The 21221-nt window shown below is 33.3% G+C and overlaps 1 protein-coding gene across 2 annotated transcripts in view; it reads left to right on the plus strand.

The window, feature by feature from the left end:
- LOC128207704 (RAC serine/threonine-protein kinase-like) overlaps positions 1-21221 on the plus strand; it is a 38057-nt gene that overhangs the window by 1781 nt on the left and 15055 nt on the right. For both annotated transcript variants that reach the window (XM_052910789.1, XM_052910790.1), the window contains exons 2-10: positions 3335-3417; positions 3909-4031; positions 4555-4772; positions 5019-5150; positions 13425-13490; positions 14816-15007; positions 15851-15979; positions 16641-16855; positions 17454-17541. In XM_052910789.1, coding sequence (XP_052766749.1) covers positions 3363-3417; positions 3909-4031; positions 4555-4772; positions 5019-5150; positions 13425-13490; positions 14816-15007; positions 15851-15979; positions 16641-16855; positions 17454-17541 — 1218 coding nt within the window. In that variant the 5' untranslated portion in view covers positions 3335-3362. The remainder of the gene's footprint in view (positions 1-3334; positions 3418-3908; positions 4032-4554; positions 4773-5018; positions 5151-13424; positions 13491-14815; positions 15008-15850; positions 15980-16640; positions 16856-17453; positions 17542-21221) is intronic.

The raw sequence follows: 21221 nt of genomic DNA on the forward strand, positions 1-21221 counted from the left end.
CACGATTAATTTCATTACTTTTCATAAATAAACATCTTAAAAGCCTAGTTTGAGCATTTGATACTGAATGTATCTATTTATCTTTATCTATAAAAAGAGCACTAACGGGAATTATCCTACCAAATGGCCCACTAACCAGGCATTAATTTTGAATGTTTAGAAAATGATAAAATGCTTATTCATACTTTTGTAATGAGATTACCCATTGTAACAATGTTAGCCCCAATAAGTCGGGACAATAAACAATACACAGGAAGTATCAGGGACCCTGCTGTGATACTTAAAAATGACAAAAAAATCCTATGCATCCAACCATTAACCAGGCATTACAATGAATATGAGTTCTATTAAACTTACTATTTGATGTTAAAATACATGTTTTGCATGGTTAAAATTAAATATCTCTACTCTTAACAATTTGATTAACAAATGATGAAAAGTGTCCTAAAGAAATAGTTTTTTTTAATTTATAATGCAATTGCAAAATATAATTAATAAATATAAACTATTTTCCATCTTTTATAAATAACATATGTTGTTAACATCTCTTCTCTAAAACCAAATTTGTAAGAAAATATTGAGTTGCCTAGTTTTAAGAAGATTGTCATGTTAATTCTCTGCTGTATATCCCTTGTTTATTGCACTAGTGTCATTGCAGGGGCCAATTTCCTGTGTATTTGTTTATTGGCTCGGGGCCATTTGGAGGTGACACCATTTAGAGTAGAATATAGCATTGTCCTATTAATACACAACCAATTCTTGCATTAACAATATGTGCATAGCCAATGTATTAATTTGACTGATGAGAAGTAAATAATAAACAAATAAAGTAACATTACATTTATGTTGTAGGATATAAATCATATAAATGGGATATTATTAATAATAAATAACATTACTCTTATTCTTACTCTAAAGCATTGTTATAATGCTTTTAATATGATTTAAAAAGTTATCAAAATGAAACGGTAAGTCAAACACTGACAGATCTGAGATTTAAAAGACAGCAGGAGGCAATAAAGATAAAGATCAATACACAGAATTGTGTACTATGGGGGGGGGGGGGGGGTGCTTAAAGAAGGCTAAGTGTAGACTTCAATGGATAGTATTTCATTTAATAATGAAGCAGCAGAACCAATTATACAAAACTTCTAAAATATATGTTTATCTATTATGTGTTTCAAATTAGAAATGCAATCAATAAATCTGGGTACAATTTAGAAAATGTACTATAATAATTAATGTTGTACTTATTTGATAATGATTGCTGTTAGGCTGTCACCTTAAATCACAATACATTTGTTAAACAAAAATAAACATAAAATTATAAGTTTTAGAATAGATGGAAGAAAATCTTGTTTTTATAACCTTTGAATGAATCAACAATGGCACAACAATTCCACAATTTGATCTTGGAACAATAAGGTATGAACCTTGAGGATTACCTATTTTAAATAACGAACAACTTCATTATATCCTTGTAAAATGTATTGTTATTGTTAAAATAAAGGCTTATGAATTCATTTCATCATTATGTTCAATAAGTGTTTGAAGATGAAACCCTTTAACCCAGAACCAAAGTTATATCATTATACCTATCAATTAATATCAAAATAATGCAATGCATATTAATAAAGAAAACAAAAAACATTTAAATATCTTTGTTTGACAATTTCCTTTTTACAAAACATCAGTTTTTTAATTCAATAAATCTATATCATTTACATGAAAGATCCAAATGGATTATAAGTATTCTCTATAAATTAATTAACATTAAAACATCTGTTTAAACTACACCCATCATTCTAAGTTTCACTGTAAAGATAGCCTTTATTATAGACTGAATAAACCTTATCTGGTCAGCCCCTTGTCTGCATTTAGTCTTTCCCTAGTCTTCCCCTTGTCTTACCCTAGTGCACTACGAAGTGCACTGATGGTGAACTGATAGTGAACAAGAAGTTCACTAACTGTCAAGTTTGGTCTTAACAGTACTGTACATGTATATCAGTATCGGTAACCAAGAATAAATTTATGTGAAAATAATGACTCTAATGACAAATTAGATCCAGTTTAGATCAGTCGGTTATAAAATATTGAACAACTTTGTTGTTATTATTCAACATCAATGCATAATATTACTTTAAATTATTTCGCTCAGTGTTAAATGGTTGAGAGTTGTAGCGTTACAGGGGTACATAAGAAATGTCAAAATAATAAAAAAAGTATCTCTGATCCCTCATTATTGTAGCTACCAGTACCTCTTACCATTGTCACCAGTTTTCCATGAACAAATGAAGTTGATCAGCTTCTATCCACTTTTCATCGCCATTTTTGTATTCATAGTATTTTTATTTAGCAGTTATGCAATAGTAATGTTTTCTTTTTGATTATTAGCAGACCTATGCGTTATCTTTCCCCAAGATATTCTTGAATTGCTAGAGTGTGTTGACTTACTCACTATGTGTAAATAAAGCACTGTCATTTGACTTCTCAAGAACAGTGCTAACAAGCACTGTTCAAACTGGTATAAATGAACATGATGATGGCATTCCTGGTGGCTCAGAAGTTAAACAACGACAACATTGACCTATCAAATATAGATCAGGGTTCTCAATTTACCAAAATGTCATGGTAAGCATTCACTACATGCTTTGCTGTGTTGACGATTTAAAAAAAGAAGTTGACCTTTTGTCCTTCACCCTTCCTTCTCCTAGCATTTATTGTTGCCCTAAATAAAGATAAAAAATAGGCCCAATGAATTCTTAGAGGAAAATATATATATTAAATATGTGTGCATTGAATAATATAAATACAAACATGTGAAAAGCCATTAACTAAGACTCTCAGATCAAAATGTAAAAATACTTAAGTTAAATAAATTATGTGAACTGTATACTTAAAAAATAACAGCATTTATGTTCATCAAATTCAATTGAAATTTAGAACTGTTATGTCAGACCAAACATTATTTGAAACAACTTAAAGGCCCTATTAATTAAAGAACTAGGAAGCCAAGTGTTTAAGGGACTGCATTAATCCCATCTGGCTCAAAATATTGTGAATATTATGAATGTTTTTGTAGTTTATTTGTACCGAGAGCTATATGAATATGGCTGTAGCTGTAAATTTACAGCTGTAGCTTCAATTTTCCCTTTGTGATATAAAGTGTAAATACACTTTTGAGCCAATAGGTGTGCCATATTTTACACCACCAGTTGACAAGTCTTCAACTCAATGGTTTCAAAAACCAATAATGGTTTCAGATATTCATTTTGATAGGCACTTGGCCCACTTGACTCAACACCTTTATGTACACTGACATTTGATACTTCAGGCAGGATTGCGGCAGGAAGAGGGTGGCCATGAATCCCTCGGAGTCTCAGGAAGTGGTGAAGGAAGGCTTCCTGTCAAAGAGAGGTAGCCACTCGCTAGCCAGATCCCTCACTGTTTTGTAACATAAGTGCTCAAAGTTTTACCCTCTGTAAATTTTTTTCATAAAATTTGCATTGTTTACAGGCTGTTTTCTTCGTGCAAAAAAAGCCTTTACACTTCTCTTAAAATCATAATAATTTCCCCCAACAATTGGTACCATTTCACCTGAAAAATGAAAGAAGGACTGAAAAGTAAAGGTAAAAAGACTCAATCTTTGAACAACTTTGTGTAAAGTCTGCAAACTTGGTATGCACATTGGTCATATTCAGCAGAAGACCCATATTTATTTTTGGGTCAATAGGTCAAAGGTCAAGGTCATGGTGGCCTTACTACACGGATAATGGATAATGCTCCTGACATGTGACACATCTGAAGCAGAATTCTAGTTCAATTATAAGCTTAAAAGTAGAGTTTGTACAAAATCTGTTATGCAGGTAAATGTAAATATTTAACTTTTGCATTTTCTTTATTTTTAGGTGAACATATAAAAAACTGGAGGAAGCGCTATTTTGTATTACGAAAAAATGGCTCATTTCTTGGCTTTAGAGCGAAGCCAGAACAGAGCATGAGTGATCCTCTCAATGACTTCACTGTCAGAGGTTAGTATAGTCTTTCAAACTGTAAACGCAAGTGTTGTTGTTAACTTAAAGGTAATGATTTTATGTAAGATTTTGAATTGATTTTTTGTTCGAAATGTATTTAGGTGAAAAATCAGCTATTGTTTATTTCAAGTAGGGAATGAATAATTATCTTGTAACAAAAGAATTCAATGTATGTAGGACAGTTTTGGTAATAGTCACAGTTGAAAATGACACTATTTAGGCCTTAAAGATATGGTTGTTTTTGGTTACCCTACCACAGACTCAAATCTTTTTATTGACAAAAATAAATAAGAAATAACTTGCAAAAAAAGTGTGGTATCCAAAAGTTTTTGTTTAATATATGGCATGAAAACGAAAATTCCCTTTAATAGTAATTTAGCATGCCTACCTACACAAAAAACACTACCTACCGACCTTTTTCATTTTGAGCATGTATCCTGAAACAAACCTTTTTTTTAAGGCTTATTAAAATTTAGACTGTAACTGACATGTCACTGTGTAAACTCCACCCATGTTACAGAATGTCAGCTAATGAAGCAAGAGAAGCCACGGCCAAACACATTTGTAATTCGTGGTCTCCAATGGACTACGATTGTGGAGCGAATGTTCTGTGTGGATACTAAGGAGGAGAGGGATGAGTGGATTGCAGCGATCCGCTCTGTGTCCGAGAACCTTAAAGTGGTAGAAGAGGAAGGGGCCGGGGCAGGGTCATCAGGCAGTCTTGAGAGGAAGAAAAAGGTACAGGTTTTGTTGGCGTGATATTTATGGAGGGAACTGTGGAGTTAGTCATCCGGAAATTTAGAATACTGATAGGCCTGATGTGTTTTAGTGTTATGTGTGATAAAAATAATGACATTCACAAGTTTGATTAATTTCTAATGTTTATTTTTATGGCACTGTTGGTAAGTTGAAACATGATCAGACGTAGAATATCCTTGTTTGTTTCCAAGTAGCTATACAGTGGTGCGTGTTGTTATGTTACAGAATCTAGAAGACTTCCAGTTCCTGAAGATGCTTGGGAAGGGAACGTTCGGGAAGGTGATATTGTGTAAGGAGAAGTCCACCAACCACCTGTATGCAATCAAAATACTTAAAAAAGCTGTGATAATACAAAAGGTAACTGCTCTATCATTCAATTTAAATACAGGTCAAAATCTGCCAAGAATGGCTGACATGTATGGATTCCTTTGACTGGTATCAATATCTTTTGAACAACAACATTTAATAATGATAACGTGCAACATTTAAAATTCAGAAATGTATTTTCAAATACAGATATGTATTAAGTGTTAATCATGTGTGGCCTGGGAATGATGACTGACACAGGAATTGTTTTTTCCTGCGTTAGCATACACATTTGTGTCACACTTGTTTCCTTTCAAAAAATATTTGTTAACTATACAGTTTAGTACAGTTTATTGTCTTCAAACTTGGTATGCAGATTGGTCAATGCCAGTAGACAACCTGATTTGGGGGTCAATAAGTTGCATTTCAAGGTCATGGTGACCTTTACTAGATAAAGCATGGAAGTTTACAATCGATCACTTTTTAACGACTTGTTGTAACTTGGTATACAAATTAGTCATGATCAGTAGATGGTCCCTATCTAGGGTCGAGGGTCAACTCATGGTAACCATGACTAGAAAATATATGGGAGCCTTGATTGCAGACTTTTAGTTTCTTAGGGTTATTCCATTTAAATGAACATGCCCATTGAAGGAAGGCACTTTCAAATTGTAAAGTTGAAGTATTATTTAATCAAATTCCTAAATTTGAAGGAAAACTGCATGATTTTAAGGAGTTAACTTATAAATGGTCCCTGTACAGACCAGAGGTTTTTCCCCCCAAACTTATCATTTTGATAAATGCTACCCAGAGTCAGTTTTTATTAAAACCTCTGTGATAGGTATCTAAAGCAGGCCACAGAGTTATAAATACTGACTGCCCAGCTGGTAGTAAATTCCGACTCGTTAGCTCAATGGTTGAGTGGAAGGTCAGGGATTCAAACCCTGGCCGTGTCAAACCGAAAGACAGTAAAATATTGTAGCAGCAGCTCCCTTGCCTAGAACTCGTCATGAAATAGGTAGTACTGGGGAAATGATGTACTCAGTACTGGTTCAACCCAGGAAAGCTGTATCCTGAGTAGAAGTGCTTCACACAGAGCATATTAAAGAACCAAGAGGTCTATTTGCAAAGAACTAGTGTATTGCATTCGGATCTCTTGTATCTCACTCTGTTTCATCAAGTCTTCTAATGTTTTGATTTGGCTGAGATTTGCTGTCAATGCTATCTAATGACACTTATTGGATTTAAACACACAGGCTTGGGCAGACCTAGATAAACTCAAATAAATGAACAGACAAAAGTATTAAATTCCTAACACATGTTTCTGAGAACTGAGCTGTTCAGCGTATTCTCAATTGTTTTTGTTGTCCAGAACATTTCATTTGATTGAAATGCTCTTAATGGGATTGTTTATATCTTTTTTGTACCGCCTTTTCAAGAATATTTTGATACATGTAGTTCCGTCACAACAAACTCATTACTGCAATATTGGTCAGTACAAGGAACATCGGGGAATTCACAAAAAAAAAGTAATTAGCGTAGCAGGATGACCTCCTAAGTGGTGATTAATTAAATAGTTTGTTATTTCCTGGACTGATTAGCCTTTTTCTTAAAATGAAGAGTTTGGTAGGCAATTTCCCTGAACTGTGTAAGTAATGAGAGATGGATCTTAAGCTTTTGATTTAATTCAGGCTACACGCTGTCAGACCAACAGCCTTAAACAAGTACCCTACAGTTTTTTCAGTAGAATTTGATTTTCGTACAACAATTGATATTTACAAAGTTTAAGTGTTGAACACTGAAATTGTTGATAACATCCTCATGAGATTACACAATACCAATTTACAAGTATGCTATAAGAATGCAGTTATGTTATTATGTCTCCCCCTCTCTGGGGGAGACATATTGTTTTTGCCCTGTCCGTCAGTCCGGTAGTCCGTCAGTCCGTCCGTACGTCACACTTCGTTTCCGATCGATAACTGGAAAACCGCATGACCTAGGATCACCAAACTTGGTAGGGAGGTTGGTCGTGAGGTGTAGAGGATCCCTATTGTTTTTGGGGTCACTAGGTCAAAGGTCAAGGTCGCGGCGACCCCCAATATAAAAAACATTTCTGCTCAAAATCTTGAGAACGGTTTGACCTAGGTTCACCAAACTTGGTAGGGAGGTTGGTCATGAGGTGTAGAAGATCCCTATTGTTTTTGGGGTCACTAGGTCAAAGGTCAAGGTCGCGGCGACCCCCAATGTAAAAAACATTTCCGCTCAATATCTTGAGAATGGTTTGACCTAGGTTCACCAAACTTGGTAGGGAGGTTGATCATGAGGTTTAGAAAACTCCTATATTTTGGGGGGTCACAAGGTCAAAGGTCAACGTCGCTGTGACCTCTAATGTAAAAAAATATTTCCGTGCAATATCAGGAGAATGCTTTGATCTAGGTTCACCAAACTTTGAAGTGAGGTTGGTCATGATGTCTAGATGATCCCAATTGTTTTGGGGGTAACAAGGTCAATAGTCAAGGTCGTGGTGACCTTCCATGTAAAAATCATTTGCGTGTAATATCTTTATGTCTCCCCCATTCATGGGGAGACATATTGTTTTTGCCCTGTCCGTCAGTCAGTCCATCAGTCTGTCAGTCAGTCAGTACGTCACACTTCGTTTCCGCCCAATAACTATAGAACTCTTAGACCCAGGAACTTCATACTTGGTATGCTAGTTGGTCATGACTAGTAGATGACCCCTATTGAATTTGGGGTCACTAGGTCAAAGATCAGGGTCAACGTGACCTTGAGGTGAAGAAACGGTTTCCACTCAATAACTAAAGATCCTTTGGGTCCAGGAACTTCATACTTGGTATGCTAGTTGTTCATGACTATAAGTTGACTCCTATTGATTTTGAGATCAAAAGGTCAAAGGTCAAGGTTACCTTCAGGTAAAAAATGTTATGTTGGCAGTGACCTTAAGCTTAAAAATGGTTTCTGCTCAATAACTAAAGAAAGCTTGTACCCAGGAACTTCATAGTTGTTCATGACTAGTAGATGACTCCTATTGATTTTGAGATCAGAAGGTCAATGGTCAAGGTCACCGTGACCTTGAGGTGAAGAAACTGTTTCTGCTCAATAACTAGAGAACGCTTGCAACCAGGAATTTCATACTTGGTATGCTAGTTGGTCATGACTAGAAGATGACCCATATTGATTTTGAGATCACTAGGTCAAAGGTCAAGGTTGCCATGACCTTGAAGTGAAGAAAAAGTTTCCGCTCAATAACTAAAGATCCTTTGGTTTCAGGAACTTCATACTTGGTAATTAAGCTAGTTGTTCATGACTAGAAGATGACCCCTATTGATTTTCAGATCAAAAGGTCAAAGGTCAAGGTTACCTTCAGGTAAAAAATGATACGTTGGCGGTGACCTTAAGCTTAAAAATGGTTTCTGCTCAATAACTTAAGAACGCTTGTACCCAGGAACTTCATTCTTGGTACGCTAGTCAGTCATGACTAGTAGATGACCCCTATTGATTTTGAGATCAGTAGGTCAAAGGTCAAGGTTGCCATGACCTTGAGTTGAAGAAATGGTTACCGCTCAGTAACTAAAGAACACTTGCACCCAAGAACTTAATACTTGGTATGCAAGTTGGTTATGTAGATGATCCCTATTGATGTTGTGATCAGTAGGTAAAAGGTCATGGTCACGATGACTGTGAGCTGAAAAATGGTTTCCGATCAATAATTGAATAACGCTTGCGCCCAGGAACTTCATACAATGCAAACTTCGTTTACATTTTCCATGATTAATCAACAACACTTTCTTCTCTTCACTATTTAATATAATCGAATAAACCAAACTTCACTGTTGGTTTGTCTCCAGTCCAAAGTTACAAATTTCATGTCCATCATTTATTTTTTCTCAGCTACGACCACACAATAGGGGAGACAAGCGCTTTTTCAAAAAAGCAATCTCTAGTTTACGAATAATAATTGAGATACTATGAATGTAAAACCAATCTAAACCGAAAAAGACTGGGAAAAAATGAAGGAAAAGAAAAAAAATCACAAAACATACATGTTAATGATCTAATTGTTCATTTCAATATATTGTTTTATTCATTTGTACAAAACAATTTTTGAAAAAGTGTAGTTACAAAAACAAATTACAAGTATTCCTTAGTATATTAGATTATACAATTGTTCTTGTTGTCTATTCACTAATTACTATTAGAAGTATTCCTGTTGTCTATTAACTTATGGAAGTACTTATGTTTTCAACTTATGAAAGTATTCCTGATGTCTATAAGCTTATACAAGTATTTTTGTTGTCAATCAACTTATGAAAGTATTCCTGTTGTATATAAGCTTATACAAGTATTTTTGTTGTCAATCAACTTATGAAAGTATTCCTGATGTCTATAAGCTTATACAAGTATTTTTGTTGTCAATCAACTTATGAAAGTATTCCTGATGTCTATAAGCTTATACAAGTATTTTTGTTGTCAATCAACTTATGAAAGTATTCCTGATGTCTATAAGCTTATACAAGTATTTTTGTTGTCAATCAACTTATGAAAGTATTCCTGATGTCTATAAGCTTATACAAGTATTTTTGTTGTCAATCAACTTATGAAAGTATTCCTGATGTCTATAAGCTTATACAAGTATTTTTGTTGTCAATCAACTTATGAAAGTATTCCTGATGTCTATAAGCTTATACAAGTATTTTTGTTGTCAATCAACTTATGAAAGTATTCCTGATGTCTATAAGCTTATACAAGTATTTTTGTTGTCAATCAACTTATGAAAGTATTCCTGATGTCTATAAGCTTATACAAGTATTTTTGTTGTCAATCAACTTATGAAAGTATTCCTGTTGTATATAAGCTTATACAAGTATTTTTGTTGTCAATCAACTTATGAAAGTATTCCTGATGTCTATAAGCTTATACAAGTATTTTTGTTGTCAATCAACTTATGAAAGTATTCCTGATGTCTATAAGCTTATACAAGTATTTTTGTTGTCAATCAACTTATGAAAGTATTCCTGATGTCTATAAGCTTATACAAGTATTTTTGTTGTCAATCAACTTATGAAAGTATTCCTGATGTCTATAAGCTTATACAAGTATTTTTGTTGTCAATCAACTTATGAAAGTATTCCTGTTGTATATAAGCTTATACAAGTATTTTTGTTGTCAATCAACTTATACAAGTATTCCTGTTGTATATAAGCTTGTACAAGTATTTTTGTTGTCAATCAACTTATGAAAGTATTCCTGATGTCTATAAGCTTATACAAGTATTTTTGTTGTCAATCAACTTATACAAATATTCCTGTTGTATATAAGCTTATACAAGTATTTTTGTTGTCAATCAACTTATGAAAGTATTCCTGTTGTATATAAGCTTATACAAGTATTTTTGTTGTCAATCAACTTATGAAAGTATTCCTGATGTCTATAAGCTTATACAAGTATTTTTGTTGTCAATCAACTTATGAAAGTATTCCTGATGTCTATAAGCTTATACAAGTATTTTTGTTGTCAATCAACTTATGAAAGTATTCCTGATGTCTATAAGCTTATACAAGTATTTTTGTTGTCAATCAACTTATGAAAGTATTCCTGTTGTCTATAAGCTTATACAAGTATTTTTGTTGTCAATCAACTTATGAAAGTATTCCTGATGTCTATAAGCTTATACAAGTATTTTTGTTGTCAATCAACTTATGAAAGTATTCCTGATGTCTATAAGCTTATACAAGTATTTTTGTTGTCAATCAACTTATGAAAGTATTCCTGATGTCTATAAGCTTATACAAGTATTTTTGTTGTCAATCAACTTATGAAAGTATTCCTGATGTCTATAAGCTTATACAAGTATTTTTGTTGTCAATCAACTTATGAAAGTATTCCTGTTGTATATAAGCTTATACAAGTATTTTTGTTGTCAATCAACTTATGAAAGTATTCCTGATGTCTATAAGCTTATACAAGTATTTTTGTTGTCAATCAACTTATGAAAGTATTCCTGATGTCTATAAGCTTATACAAGTATTTTTGTTGTCAATCAACTTATGAAAGTATTCCTGATGTCTATAAGCTTATACAAGTATTTTTGTTGTCAATCAACTTATGAAAGTATTCCTGATGTCTATAAGCTTATACAAGTATTTTTGTTGTCAATCAACTTATGAAAGTATTCCTGTTGTATATAAGCTTATACAAGTATTTTTGTTGTCAATCAACTTATACAAGTATTCCTGTTGTATATAAGCTTGTACAAGTATTTTTGTTGTCAATCAACTTATGAAAGTATTCCTGATGTCTATAAGCTTATACAAGTATTTTTGTTGTCAATCAACTTATACAAATATTCCTGTTGTATATAAGCTTATACAAGTATTTTTGTTGTCAATCAACTTATGAAAGTATTCCTGTTGTATATAAGCTTATACAAGTATTTTTGTTGTCAATCAACTTATGAAAGTATTCCTGATGTCTATAAGCTTATACAAGTATTTTTGTTGTCAATCAACTTATGAAAGTATTCCTGATGTCTATAAGCTTATACAAGTATTTTTGTTGTCAATCAACTTATGAAAGTATTCCTGATGTCTATAAGCTTATACAAGTATTTTTGTTGTCAATCAACTTATGAAAGTATTCCTGTTGTCTATAAGCTTATACAAGTATTTTTGTTGTCAATCAACTTATGAAAGTATTCCTGTTGTCTATAAGCTTATACAAGTATTTTTGTTGTCAATCAACTTATGAAAGTATTCCTGATGTCTATAAGCTTATACAAGTATTTTTGTTGTCAATCAACTTATGAAAGTATTCCTGATGTCTATAAGCTTATACAAGTATTTTTGTTGTCAATCAACTTATGAAAGTATTCCTGTTGTATATAAGCTTATACAAGTATTTTTGTTGTCAATCAACTTATGAAAGTATTCCTGATGTCTATAAGCTTATACAAGTATTTTTGTTGTCAATCAACTTATGAAAGTATTCCTGTTGTATATAAGCTTATACAAGTATTTTTGTTGTCAATCAACTTATGAAAGTATTCCTGATGTCTATAAGCTTATACAAGTATTTTTGTTGTCAATCAACTTATGAAAGTATTCCTGATGTCTATAAGCTTATACAAGTATTTTTGTTGTCAATCAACTTATGAAAGTATTCCTGATGTCTATAAGCTTATACAAGTATTTTTGTTGTCAATCAACTTATGAAAGTATTCCTGATGTCTATAAGCTTATACAAGTATTTTTGTTGTCAATCAACTTATGAAAGTATTCCTGATGTCTATAAGCTTATACAAGTATTTTTGTTGTCAATCAACTTATGAAAGTATTCCTGATGTCTATAAGCTTATACAAGTATTTTTGTTGTCAATCAACTTATGAAAGTATTCCTGATGTCTATAAGCTTATACAAGTATTTTTGTTGTCAATCAACTTATGAAAGTATTCCTGTTGTATATAAGCTTATACAAGTATTTTTGTTGTCAATCAACTTATGAAAGTATTCCTGATGTCTATAAGCTTATACAAGTATTTTTGTTGTCAATCAACTTATGAAAGTATTCCTGTTGTATATAAGCTTATACAAGTATTTTTGTTGTCAATCAACTTATGAAAGTATTCCTGATGTCTATAAGCTTATACAAGTATTTTTGTTGTCAATCAACTTATGAAAGTATTCCTGATGTCTATAAGCTTATACAAGTATTTTTGTTGTCAATCAACTAATGGAAGTATTCCTGATGTCTATAAGCTTATACAAGTATTTTTGTTGTCAATCAACTTATGAAAGTATTCCTGATGTCTATAAGCTTATACAAGTATTTTTGTTGTCAATCAACTTATGAAAGTATTCCTGTTGTATATAAGCTTATACAAGTATTTTTGTTGTCAATCAACTTATGAAAGTATTCCTGATGTCTATAAGCTTATACAAGTATTTTTGTTGTCAATCAACTTATGAAAGTATTCCTGTTGTCTATAAGCTTATACAAGTATTTTTGTTGTCAATCAACTTATGAAAGTATTCCTGATGTCTATAAGCTTATACAAGTATTTTTGTTGTCAATCAACTTATGAAAGTATTCCTGATGTCTATAAGCTTATACAAGTATTTTTGTTGTCAATCAACTTATGAAAGTATTCCTGATGTCTATAAGCTTATACAAGTATTTTTGTTGTCAATCAACTTATACAAGTATTCCTGTTGTATATAAGCTTATACAAGTATTTTTGTTGTCAATCAACTTATGAAAGTATTCCTGATGTCTATTTAGTTATTCATTCTTGGATTTGACTGTTTCAGGATGAGGTTGCTCACACGTTGACAGAGAACCGTGTGTTACAAACAACCAAACATCCATTTTTAACAGTGAGTACAAACATTGAAATTCTGGCCCCAATTTCTCGAAACTTCTTAAGCTCACTACTTTTTTTTTTCAACAGTTGGCGTAATATTTATTTCCATAAAAGTTTTTATACTTTAGATAGGAATTATCTTTATGATAATCACTATAAACCAGTTTTCATTATCAAAACACAATTTCTTAGTATGTGTTTTGACTAATTGAAATAAGCTACTTAAGCCTGTTAAGCTTAAGAAAGTTCGAGAAATAAGGGCCGGCAGATTCAGGGGCTTTAATCAGTAACCACCTTTGCTTAGATTTCATTTGATTTTGAGATTAGAAATCTAAGTTGTTGTTTTATTAGTCTGTAAAAATAAGTGGCCAAGAGACTAAATGGAACCACTGCGGCATGCCTAAGGACAAGGATTAGAATGATATTGAATACAACCCAAGGTTCACAGATTTCATACAGTTCTGTTCAGGGGCTTTATTCATTAACCTGCATTAGATTTCATTTAATTTTAAGATTAGAATTCAAATGTTTTGATTGGACTTTAAAAATAACTGGTCAATGGACTGAATGGAATCACTGAGGCGTGTCCAAGGACAAAGATTAAAATGATATTAAATACAGCCCTATTGCTCATCCTGGTCTCAAATTTTCAGGAGAAGTTACTTCTCCCTAGATTGAAAAAAGTGAATAGATAGTCTTTCAATAGGTATATTTTAGGGCTCATCACTTGTTCATTAAGTTATTCACTTAAACTTTAAGTAGCGAAAATGTAACCAAATTGAAATGAAACTGCTGAATGGAAAATAGTGTGTGTGCGTGCGTGCCGTGTGTGCGTGCGTGCATGTGTGTTTTGATGCATTATTAGTTTTTAACTCATTTGACATTATTTTCTAAAAAAAATACATGATTTGTGTTCAGATAAAAAAATATTACCCTTTTTAAATGTTATTCAGTTTTTAGCTACGTGTCCACAAATTCTCCAGATAAAAAAGGCGCATAACCAATTTTATATGCTTATATTTTTCTATCTGTACACAAATCAATGTTTTTTGCTTAATAAGTTTAAAATAATAATGCATTAAACATAAAAAACATTGCATCAACCAATATAGTGCGCCTTCAACCTTAGCAAAATTATCAGTGTGCATTTACCAAAAGTTTAAATATGTTGTATTTTTTATTGTTTCAGGATGAAATATGTAGATCCTGTTTAACAGACAATTGAATGATATATCTATGGATAATCTTTATATTTAGTATTGTTTAAGTCATATAACAAACACTTCATATTCTTCTCTTACCAAACATCAATGAACAATATCTTCCTGTACACTTCAGCAATTAAAGTATTCGTTCCAAACACCTGACCGGCTGTGTTTTGTGATGGAATATGTGAATGGCGGGGAGCTCTTCTTCCATCTGTCTCGGGAACGCGTGTTCGCCGAGGAGAGGACCAAGTTTTACGGAGCGGAAATCATCTCCGCCCTCGGATACCTGCATGAAAATAATATAGTTTATAGAGATTTAAAGGTAAGAACAGGCAAAGTTGCATATTTCTCATTCCATGAATTAATTATTTCTTGACCCTTTACTCATGGCTGCGACAGAGTGTGGTCTGTTATGGGGGAGCATGAAGAAAACCCACTTGTCTAATTTGTTGACCACCAACCAAACTCTAATTGGCCTAGGCCAGAAATGGAACCTGCCTTGGTGAGAAACAAGTGAGTTTACTGGACAGCCAAAACATATTATGTTAATGATTTACAGTGCTTCAGGCATAAACCTTTGAAATGTAACATGCACATTTTATACACTATTCCTTAAGGATGTCACTTCACAAGTTATTATGCCCCCCTTCGAAGAAGAGGGGTATATTGCTTTGCACAGGCATGTCGGTCGGTCGGTCCGTCGGTAGACCAAAGCTTGTCCAAGTGATAACTTAACAATTCCTGGACGTATGGTCATCAAACTTCACATGAAGGTTGGGCCTGACCAGTAGATGACCCCTATTGATTTTGGGGGTCATCGGGTCAAAGGTCAAGGTCACAGTGACCTTTAATGGTAAAATAATTTTAAAGCTTGTCCGAGTGATAACTCAACAATGCTTGCACCCATGGCCCTCAAACTTGACTTGGAGTTGCATCTGACTTGTAGATGACCCCTTTCGGGCTCAGGCAAATACAGCTAACCTCAGACAAATAACTAGGTCAATATGAAATCACCTAATTAATAACATTATAATATTGATGTTATTTCATGATGGCAACATCATTTATGATATAAAAGCTTGCAAGACCAAAGCATTTTATATGTAAGTGCCATGTTTTCAGTGTAGTTGTTCATTCATGTAAGTGTACCTGCTATATTTTCTAGCTTGAAAACCTGTTATTGGACAAAGATGGGCACATCAAGATCGCAGACTTCGGGCTGTGTAAGGAGGAGATGTATTATGGGGCCAGCACCAAGACATTCTGTGGCACGCCCGAGTACCTCGCACCTGAGGTAAGCGGCCAGAGTGAAAAGTCATGGATTTTTAAAAATTTGCTAAAGTGAAACTTCGAAGACTTGAAGTTCAAGTTAACATGATAAATGTAATAAGTTTAGTTAATGAAATTGTACTTTGTTTGAGAGCGTTCCTATTGTTTTAGTCTAAACACTTATTGAATGTTGCCCTTGACATTAAATGTTGCACAACATGGTACAAGAAAATAATGGCACCTTTTACCCTGGCTATTGAAATTATACACTCAGGCTGAAGAGCTATTGAACAATGTCAATGAGTCCAGTTGTGTGTGCAAAAACTGTTATTTAAAGTTCCTTCTCTGTATCAGTCAGTGGTTCTGCATAATTTATTTGTACTTTCAAACTTCTATGATTTGAAGCCTTTAATTGGTTGAAGGGTTTGTAGTTTTGACAGGGATTCTGGCCCCCATTCCCTACTCTGAAAAAAATATGTTTTTTAAAGAGCAAGTATTAATTTTGTATATTAAATGTATCCTTTTGTCATTAATCTCCTTTTGGAAAAGCCCCCATCTGAATACCTTACCTCTGAGAGACATCCCTGTTCGACAAACTGAATAAGGTTAATGCCTTTTCAACAATTCAACATAAAAACAATGAAATTGACCATGAACCATTGTTATTGTTTGTCTTTTTATATCAGGTGTTAGAGGATAATGACTATGGGCGTGCGGTGGACTGGTGGGGGACGGGTGTGGTCATGTATGAGATGATGTGTGGCCGCTTGCCCTTCTACAACCGTGACCATGACGTCCTCTTTGAACTCATCCTGCTGGAGCAGGTCCGCTTTCCACGCACCCTTTCTGAGGATGCGAAAAACCTCCTTGGCTGCATGCTTGTGAAAAATCCAAAGGAAAGGTAATGTCCAATCAGTCATCATTAAGTGGCTAGCCTTAAGCCCAGGGCTAGAATTTTTTTGTTTGGCTAGTGGAAATTGCTGGCCAGTCGTCAGATCTGGCTAGCACTGTTTTGCCCCTAACTGATTTTAGATCGGTTTAACAAGCAAAAGTGTAAGAATTTCATTGACAAAATATCAATACGGATTATTTACACACAGAACATTGTGCCAGCGTATACATAGTTGCAAATATAACCTTTTAAAAGTTTAGGCTAGTGAAAAAGTTTTCACGCTATTGCTTTTGATCAAATACAAGCCTAAATTGGTTTGTGGTCTAAAGAAATAAGGCATATTTGGGAATGGAATGATTAATAGTGGTTATTTAATTGTACCTGAGATTATCATATCAAATTTTACATAAAATGTTCTGTGTTTAAATAATAGATAAGGTTTCATTTGGTGATAATTGCCATTATAGATACAAAATGTATGTTTTAATCTGATTGGTCAGTTTATATTTAAATCTGATTGGTCAGTTTATTTTAATGCCATACTATATATGTATGTTAATGACTGGTTTATAAATGTTAATTTCTGTCACTGTTTTATGTCCTCCAGACTGGGTGGCAGTGAGCGAGACGTCCTCGACATCATGGGACACCCGTTCTTTAAAAATGTCAACTGGCAGGACCTAGTTGAGAAAAAGGTGAGAAAGAAACAGCACATCATGTATGGTAGATGACTAGATGACATTTTCAGTGTCAAATATTTAATCATAAGTACTAAACATACCTTTTCATGGAAATTAAATGTATCATCGTCAGTTTCCCAGGCTGCTGCTGTTTTGGGACTTCGGCGCTGAAAAGGTGTAATTTAACTCACTTTTTTACATACTAGCAAGGAAGTTCCATGGGGTTTGAAAGGCCCGAGGCTGTTGCATTTTTGTGACGTCAACACGGAATTGGTTGATCACTCGGTGTATTTATTGTTGTGGGACTTACTTCATTTAAAACCCTTACGGCAAACATATTTCTGACTCACTCTCTTTTATTCCATGAGAACAAAATCATTTTCTTAAAATTTAAATCCATTTTAAGCTTGTCTGGTTTTCAAAGAAAATGTCAAGGTAATTTTAAAGTTTTTGTATTGTTGTCATGCAAAAAGCTTTAACCTGGCCTTAATTAAAAATACATGAATGATTTTCAAACAAAACTTGGTTCTCATATTGCCATAGACAATAACTTTGGCGTTAGTAATTATTGTGTTATGCCCCTTGTTTTACTGACAAAAACAGACGAGTTCCACTCTTTAGCACTCAGGTTTTATATACATTTTAATTTTAAAACCCAAGTACTTTGAAGTATTGCCTTTAGTATGTGATACATACACATATGTTATCTGCATGCATATTGCAGTTTGTTGTGTGATAACCGAACCAGTTGAAATCCGAGCTTTGTACTGGAATGATGCCTTAGAATGGTAGAAACATAATGCATTGACATCGTAATTAAATTATTCAAACCTTTTGGGATGGATCTTGTAGCACTAGATAATTTTCAGATAATTTTCAGTGGAATTTGTTTTTTGGTTAGGAAAGTAGAAAGATTCATTGCTGTTCAGATTAAATTGTATAAATGCAATATTCTCCTTGAGGTACTTAGTTGAAATTCATTTTTTGTTATCAACTACTGGAAAAGTTGACAGAAATCAGCTAAACTTCCATGATTCCTGAACAACCATTGAACTGTGGTGCATGTGTATGTTTTGTCTATATTGCACCAGAGTTATTGCCCTTTAATTTATGAAGTTAATAATCCGCAATTTTTAGAAGCAACATTTTTTTGCAGCTGAATATAACTTTATGAAGCAATTATCAATCGAAATTTAACATTGTCAGCTCACAACAGGAAATTTCATCCTTAAGTTTCCATCAAGTTTGGTGGGTTTTTTATAGTTAAATTAGTCTTTGAGGAGTTTTGCTTATCATGTTTTGCTTATATTGGACTCTCGAAATGTTAAACTATTTGACAATGAAATTTCTACTTCTAGGGAATATCAATTTTAAAATTTGCTCGTTGCATTTAAGGTTCTAAGAGCTAACCAGAGTACTTACTATTAAAAGTTTGAATATGTGCACAGGAGCAGGCAGTGATGTTAATTTGTGTTAAATAGCCTTTAAGTCAAATAGTTACATGTGGTTGATTGTTACAATACCGTAAGATAAAACTGTTCACTGTATTCGACTCGTGTCCACCTTCAAATACTCAATGACAAATGTAGCACCAAGGTAAAAGTTTGTTTTTAAAGGTGAATATATCGTCATAGCTTGAAACTGGTGTCTAGTGGAGGAGATAAATAACCACAGGACTGAGGTGTCCAAACAAGCACCTTAACGATTATCAAGAAGTTTTACATCATGGATAAAGTTTAAAAAAAATATGCTGTGAAAACCTTGGAAGTGAATGAAAATTTTGTTGTTGTTTTTCAATGTGAACTCAAGTTTGTGAATATATGTAAATATAAAAAAGTATTAATAAAGTTGTTAATTGAAAAATTGAAAGAAATTGAGCATAATACAGATATAAGCAATATATGAAGTTGTGAATTATGATCAGAATGAACATGTTACACAAGATATCTAAAATACTTGCATGTGAATGACATGCGTACGGACTAAACGCAGGGCTCTGGATACCACGTCTCTCTGTGTAAGTGCTGTGTCAGGGCGGGCCTGAGGCTGTCTATCCTTCCTTCTAACTCTTCTCCCCACTAACGACGACATTCATCACACATTGCCATGTGTTCTTAACTCGTACACTGTACACTCAGTCACTAGCGCTGCAGACCTTTATATAACTTAGATCATCTGGGAGACACCTTCACTCCAAACTTTTTTATTTCCTTTTTTTCAGTGTAGACAGTTTAGTTTAGTAGGCAAGAGTGTTCCCGTGCTCCTGAAAAACACCATTTTGTTAGTTGAATAAATTTAATAAATAATGTCTGAAGTAAAAATAAAATTGATGTTTCCCAACAAAATTATTTCCAAAGATGCTTTAAATTCAAAATGGCCACCAGAAAAATGAAACTGGCCCATTTAAAAAAAAATGTGCCTCAGTTAATATGGGTAAAATATATATATATATATTCACTTACATTCTTATCTGATAGCAGAATGTATGTGTTTCAATATTTTAGATTAATATTGAACAAGAAATATTGTAATGTTAGATATTAAGATCAAGACAAAATGATTGAATTTTAATGGATGTAAATACACATAATTTACAGTCTATTCTTACGCATTTCTTTTCTCATTTTTTTTTTTCTTCTTTATTTCCAAAATACTACTGTTTGCAAAGCACTTAGCATTTCAAGGTTTTAAAGCATTGAATGATCCTGGCTTTTGCTCTGCCCATAACAAGCAAGTGAATTTCACAACTATACATATGACATCAAGGGGTGAATGCGAAAAGGTTCTAAGTGACATTAGATAAAGAACAACATAGAACATTTTTGCTTTCACCCCTCGACAAGGAACTAGCTACTGAAGAGGGGGGCCAATTACCTGACAACGCATTTATACATGAACAGTTTGCATTGGTTAAATTTGAATCAGCCAATTAAATAACAGCTTTAAATATTGCTCTCAAGAACGACAAACTAAACCCTTTTACAAGATAAAACCAAACATCTGAAGCTGCCAGTGAGTCAGTACAAATTGAGTCGTTCTTCAGTGCAAGATTTCAAAGCAATAATTCTTCCTTTAATGGATTGACAAACAAAAGTATTTTTGCAAACAGTAGTATATTGCAATCTATTGGGCTGGGTCTTTTCTATATATCATAGAAATCCCTGTGAACAAGATGGTATCTGTTTTGTTACTCATTTTTAAACTTCTTTTGATGTCCTCCATAAATATGACCTTTAAGAGATTGTCATTGTGGGGTCATTAAGGGTATATTTATGAAACTTGGTATGACTGTTGACAATGAGGATACACATTATTATTTTGAGTCCCACTGCTAGCTTAAATATTTCTTGATGTTTCTCACAATTACCTTCAGAAGAATGGAGAAGTATAATAAATTAAATAATCATTAATGACATAGTTTTAAATTGACTACTTTGATCAAGACCTGACTTTATATTCAGATATTTGGCAATTAGTATCCTGGAATAGCTTAAAGATAACCACCTGTTTGGTAATCTTTCAAGTCCTGGTTTTAATTTAAAAAAAGGTATAATTTGTACCTAATCGTTTTTCTACTAATAAGATCCTTTCAAATGATATCAAAATAGTTTGGGGTCACACAGTATCAACAATTCTAATGTTTTTACATCATCCCTTAAGTATGTGTGAAGAAAGATCAAATTCTAATAAACATA

The sequence above is a fragment of the Mya arenaria genome, chromosome 11 (genome assembly GCF_026914265.1).
Source record: "Mya arenaria isolate MELC-2E11 chromosome 11, ASM2691426v1".
Lineage (NCBI taxonomy): Eukaryota > Metazoa > Mollusca > Bivalvia > Myida > Myidae > Mya > Mya arenaria.